This window comes from Bactrocera oleae, chromosome 4 (genome assembly GCF_042242935.1).
Source record: "Bactrocera oleae isolate idBacOlea1 chromosome 4, idBacOlea1, whole genome shotgun sequence".
NCBI lineage: Eukaryota > Metazoa > Arthropoda > Insecta > Diptera > Tephritidae > Bactrocera > Bactrocera oleae.
In genome coordinates, this window is record NC_091538.1 from 22135149 (window position 1) to 22141724 (window position 6576).

Genomic DNA, 6576 nt, shown 5'->3' on the forward strand with positions numbered 1-6576 from the left:
TTTAAATACATACTTATATACATATGTACATGTAACATATATATTCATATTAAAACTAATTTTCCTTAATAAAGCGCCCCGCTGAAATGGAAGGCAGGATATCGGAGAATAAAGATAAGCGCTCTGATGAGGACCAACGTATAATCGATCAACAACGCATTGCAAAAAATATTATGTTGATGGCCAGTTCATTTCCGAAAAGGCCTAATGAGATAAACAAAGATGGACACCAAACTGAAGAAAGGACAAACGACAAACCGAAAACATCCCAAGCAGATTATATGCCAGAGTAAGTTACTCGTGAAGTCCCCTTTTGCAGCAACCTAATTGATAATTTTCTGGAACCTTTTTCTTCTCGATTGCAGCATGCTTATATGAACAAATAAACACCTCAGTTAATGTCGTTATATTATATACGAGTATGTGATATAGATTTGGTGTAAGACACATCGTCTATTAAGTACAAAAAGAAAAGAATACCTGAAACTACTCAAAAGCTATATATGTACATATATATTACTAAATATCTAAATACTATCTCTACTATATACTGTATTTAAGTTGGAAAATGAGATCTGCTATAACGGAAAATTGATACATAGTACACATACGAAATACAAGCTTTATGCTTATAATTTCTGTATATTTACTGAGCTCTGGAGAAAGTATGCATCCTCTGGGTTTTGGAATTAAATTTTAATTTAAAGTGTAATTACAGTTGTTGCTTAAATTTGCAGACAATGATATTTTCAAACAGAAAACCAAATCTTAATATGTAAATATATTTCGAAATATTCAAATAAATGGAATTGTTTTTGTTGGAAGGTCATTACATCTATCATTACTTCGAGTATAATATACAATAGTATTCTAACTTTAGTGAGTTGACGTCTATATCATATAATTTTCAATATAAACGGCCAGGTGACTTGAGTAAATAACAAGGACACTGTAAAGTTGTTGTGTCATTACCTGTGGTGAGAATCCGGAGCAATTCCTTAATTGGTACCACCAATATTATGTCGGGTACCTATAGAACTGAGTTGAGGCGATGAAGGATATTATAGTTACAGATACTGCAACTGTATGATCCTAAATTTTGGGCAGCTGTGAATGAACTTCTCACCTTATTTCCTTTTTTTCTTTCAAATATCTGACTCTCGCAATTTCCTCTCTTCTCCTAGTTTATTTTTTATTTTTTGGTTAAAAAACTATTTGTATTACAAACAAGTAAGGAAGGGCTAAGTTCGGATGTAACCGAACATTTTATACTCCCGCAAAGTCAAATGGTATACTCGTTTTAGATTTCTTTGTGGATCTTACCGCCTTATTCTATGTTGACCGATATTTTCGGTAAAAAGTCAACTATAGGCACCGGGGTCCACATATTTAGTACTTAGAGCTTGAACAGTTTTGGTTCAATTTAGATAATTTTTGGTCACAAGGTGACATACTCTAAACATATTATTCACGCAAAGTTTTACGCCGATATAATCATTGTTGCTTGATTTGCATACTGGAAAGTGAAAAAATCAGATGGAATTTAAAATGATGTTATATGGGAAATAGGCGTGGTTGTAATCCGATTTCGCCCATTTTCGTACTATAACATAGAAATATGAGAAGAATATTATTTACTGAATGCGGTTGAAATCGGTTAAGGAGATCCCAAGATATGGGTTTTCACCTAATTTTGAACGTGGTTCCTATAAAAATCATCTTATACCATCCCAGAGATAAAATGTCTCTGGCTTGTTTAGTGCTTGATTTATCGCGCTTTTAGTAGTTTTTAACAGTACCGTTATATGGGGAGAGGGCGAGGTTGTCACCCGATTTCACCCATTTTCACACCGTCGATATAGATGCTAAAAAAATTTGTTCCTAGTGAATTTTGTTATTATAGCTTCAGTGGTACAGGAGATATGCACATTAAACTTATTAGAGAACGGGACCACGCCCACTTAAAAAAAATTTTAACTGCAGATGCCCCTCCATAATGTGACTCTGTATACCAAATAAGAGTCTTGTTGTGTATCTTGTTGTGGAGCTTAGTTATGGCAATTTATTTGTTTTTGATGAATGGCGTTTTGTGGGCGTGGCAGAGGTCCGATTATGCCTATCTGCTTTACCAACCGTCTTACGGTACCAAGAAACATGTGTACCAAGTTTCAAAAAGATATCTCAATTTACAGCTTGCATAGACGGACGGACGGACAGACAATCACCCGGATTTCAACTCGTCTCTTCATCCTGATTATTTATATATGCATAACCCTATATCTAACTCGATTAGTTTTAGATGATACAAACAACTGTTTAGTGAACAAAACTATTACTCTGTAGCAACAAGCGAGAGTATAAAAAAAGACCTATATTGGGCAAAAGTTGGGAGATCAAGAAAAATAGGGTGCGTTCGAGATAACAATCACGACAGCAGCGTTGCAAATTTGTCAAGTATCACGTTGTGCGTGAATTTTTGGCAACACTTGCAACAGCATCACGTTCTACTGTCACTTTTTGCACGCAAATAATCGGCGACACTAAATTTTGTTTGCATATCAGCAGAGTGTCGGCAAATTCATAGTGGAGCTATTAATACTTTCATTGACCTTGGAGTCGAAGCACCACCCACCGCAGGCCGTGAGTTCGAATCAAGGATGACATGATACGATACTCTCTCATTTTTCTCTTATTCTCTTTCCCTGATTATGAAGATTTGGGAATTTTGAACAGATGATATCAAAAAAGGCGGAATGCCAGAAATAAACTCGCTTAAAATAGCTAACGTGCAACTAAAGTTTTCTTTTGCTAATTTAATTAAAAACATTAATCATAAAATCATTATATTTTATTATGACTTATATTGTTTCATTGTTATAGTTTTTTTATTCATATATTATTTTATTATGTTATATGATTTTTTTTTTTAATTTTATAAAATGAATACACGTATTTAAGGATGTATGCGTTATATAGGCTTCTCGGGATTTTGTTTTTTTATATTTTATAAAATGAATACACGTATTTAAGGATGTATGCGTTATATAGGCATCTCGGGAGCCGAGCACCTAAAAATAATATCGAAATGCAAAATACCCAATCCATTTTCTTTCGACAGTGACTTAATTGACAAATGTTATAAAAAATGTGGGTTTTGACATCTCTCTCTCGAATCAAAGAGTTTCGTATCACGTTATACTTGTTCGAGCCACGCAACTTCATTTTTGATAGTATAACAACTCTTACTTATTTATAATAGACCTTCACATACTAAACATATGTTCTGCACACAATGAGTACCCGCTTAAGAACTAATATGATCACAAAAAGCACTAGTACTGAGCAGTTTGTGAGTATAGTACCCAAGGATAATTGCACTTCAAAAATTTCACAATTTTTGATTCAATTAACCCGCTTAATTGAACGGCTTTATGAATTTACAAAAAAATCATATGTGCACTTTAAGTATTTATTTAGTTTTTAGTAGTGATATTTAAATATTTTTAAAATACACTTAAAAACAAAAAAACTTCATAGTATTGTATACTCATATATGCAGCACTTGCATTTACATATTTAAAGAACGTTGCTTACCTTTTTAAACTGTTATTTGAAGAAGTCTGTAATTTTTATGATATATAATGTTTTTTGAATATTGTTCAATCTACGTGAAATAAAATGCAATTCCATTTTCTCCAATTCACACAGAAACTTGTTTTCTGAATCAAAATATGTATTTCAAAACTTCGATAACTGACGATGGCTTTGGAGGATCATCTTCTCTCCTGCTTTTCAACATCAGCACTATTTAAAATTTTATATATTCACCAATACACATACGTATGTTTTCAATTTGTGATGTCAAAGATTATTTTTTTAACGAAAGCTTTATAGCATAAACACAATACGAGCGACGGCGAATATTCGTCGTACTCGGCGATCGAACACACGATTGTATAGGAAGATTAACACAATACGCGACGGCGACGAATTTCGCCCACAATGACGATTATTGAGATAGAGTGATTTTTAATTTTATCGCCGACCGCGGCGGCAAAAACGGCATCACCATATCAAAGAAAGATTATTTTCAGTAAAAATATTAAGGATTTTCAAAAAGAATGTCTGCGTTGGCAATATTAAGATTGTTTATGTTTGGTTTCGTCATTTATTGTGATATTTTTGAGCGGTGAATATCCACTAGCTGCGACGAAAATCGTCCGTATTGTGTTTTACACGGCGGCAACACTCGGCGAAAATCCGTACGACGGCATCGCGTATTGTGTTTATGTTATTATATGCAATTAACCGGGGAAAATTAAAGGTATATGTTTTTAATAACACATATTTTTAACCAATTATGCAGGGAAACCAATTTTCCGGGTTCAATAAAATGAGAAAATTTACACGTATTTTGTATGCAATATATTTTTTACCGATCTGGTGAAACTAATAAGCCGAAAAATTAATTCACCGAGGGATACTGTACAAAAATGATTACAATAAGCACTAGTACTAAGCAGTTTATCACTTCTAAAATAATCACAATAAATACTATTGTAGTACTAAGCAGTTTATGAGTGCTTCAGCGTCGTCTTCTGTCGCGTCATTGTATAGGCATGACGGCTCTTCGACTTTTCCCATTCTGTGGAAATACTTTTTGAAGCATGCGTGACCTGATAGCAGCTGTGGTATGAAGAAGTCCACTTCTCCGAATTTACGACTTGTCTATAAGTTTAGGTCTATTATAAGTCTGGCCGTTCATCCGCCACGACTCTCATGCTCCTGTATCCTCTATAGAGCTTTTCTTAAAATTCTTGTATGCTGTCGCTTGGTGTCAAGTAGCAGCTAATTACTGGGAAAAGGTTGCATTTGGTCCATTTGAAACCGTTGTGATTCCCTTTGCCTATAGTAATGATGTTACTTCACGGTGGTAGCAAGGTAGCAATTTAGTGACGGTTGAGCTGCTATCTTCTAACCAGGTTCCGCTCTCCTTATTTTTATATTGTTTGCTTATGATTAAATCGTCGCCATTCTCCATCACTATTTGCGAGAGTAGTGCGTCAGCAGGCTTGAATCTATGCATATTGGCCTTTAGAAAATTAATTTATTTTGATAGTTCCTATATACCATATATTTTGCGGAGCCCGGGATAAGGTCGACTTTTTTGTGTTTGGCCTCTTCGCAGAGGCAGCATGAGGGGGGTTTTGTACACATTGTGACCTAGTTGGTCGCATTTTATGCAGGTACCATGCCCTCTCCTTTCGAGCCCTTTGTAATCCCAAGTTAAGTGCTCTGCTCAAAGCAGTGGGAACACCTTTGGCGTTTTCTTAAAGTCGCAACCTGCAGTTAACCCAGTCAGCTTTTATACGTGCCTGTTGCATCCGTGCGTCAGCTTTATCCTGATGAAGCGTTATATACGCCCTTACCTGCTCTCTTATGTTAGATGTCGTTATGTTTATCAAATCTGGTCCTGTAACGCTCCTTTTACAGCCTCTGCGACTTCCTCTTTTGTTGTAAGTGAATCAAGGTCTCTAATCTCTATAGTAGCCTTTGCTTTAAGGTCTGCCACAGTCGCGGATTTTTGAAGGATGGTCTTGACTTCCTCACAGAAGTTGGCTTTTGTACTCTGTCCGTTCTCTAGCTCTAATATTAGCGCCAAATATTACGTCAGTTCGTCTGGCTGTGTTGCTCCGTTCTTAACGTCCATGCTGACATTCTTCTGTTTGGCCATCGCCATCTTCATTATTTGCACTATACCCTTGCACTTTTCTAGGGATTCTTCTTTTCCTGTCTCATTTAGATTATATACTCTTGTTTCGGTGAGTTTTAAGTGGACCGAGATTCTTCTGTGATGACAGCTGGGCTGCTCTACCCTTCTCCTTGTTTTGCAAATCCTGTTTATGTAGCCGGTGTTTCCCTTGAGACAGTCTTTTCTCCAGTTTTGTCCGGTTGTTTTGAAGTGGTAGAAGACGGTCCCGTATTTCTCGTATTGCCCACCTTGTGTTTTTCATGTTGTTCTTTCTGTTGGGATTTTTGTTGTTGTTACGGTGTGTTCATTTTGTTGCCGCTATCTCCGCACGTTGTAACAGTTGCCCTATATGAACCCCGTGGATATCTTTGCAAGCAGGGAGGTTGTGAGAGCCAGGTTCGGGCCGATACAAAAATTGGACAATGGGAGTGGCTCCGCCCACCTTTAAGTGAAAATCCATACCTCGGGATCTACTTGACCGATTTCAACCAAATTTGATAAGTAACATTATCCTATGCTACAGTGCAAAAATGGGCGACATTTTGTGATTTTTTAACTTTCCGGTGTACATATCGAGCACTAATGAATATATTGAAATGAAACTTTGCACGATTAGTGCCTTCAAGATATGCCATCTCAAATCTAAAAATTGTCAAAATCTGGGCATAACTGCTCAAGCCCCCATATACCGAAAATGTGGCCCCAGTATTCATGGTTGACTTTTTACCGAAAGTATCGTTCAATGTGTGAGACATATGATTGGAATTCGGAGAGAATTCTTTCCTAGTAATATTATGTCTGCATGTCAAAATTGGATAGAATCG

General features: G+C 36.1%; 1 protein-coding gene and 1 long non-coding RNA gene across 4 annotated transcripts in view; one reads left to right on the plus strand and one right to left on the minus strand.

Annotated features, from left to right (window-relative positions):
* The window catches only part of Klp54D (Kinesin-like protein at 54D), a 26432-nt gene extending 25646 nt beyond the window's left edge, over window positions 1–786 (plus strand). The window contains exons 9-10 of the mRNA XM_036369150.2: window positions 75–289; window positions 366–786. Coding sequence (XP_036225043.2) covers window positions 75–289; window positions 366–378 — 228 coding nt within the window. The 3' untranslated portion in view covers window positions 379–786. The remainder of the gene's footprint in view (window positions 1–74; window positions 290–365) is intronic.
* LOC118682134 (uncharacterized) overlaps window positions 1–3949 on the minus strand; it is a 17898-nt gene extending 13949 nt beyond the window's left edge. Inside the window, exon 1 of one of the 3 annotated variants that reach the window (XR_011395901.1) lies at window positions 3595–3949. This is a non-coding gene — a long non-coding RNA (uncharacterized lncRNA). The remainder of the gene's footprint in view (window positions 1–3594) is intronic. The other 2 variants (XR_004977802.2, XR_011395902.1) reach the window with 2 other exon arrangements.
* Window positions 3950–6576: the final 2627 nt, after the last annotated feature.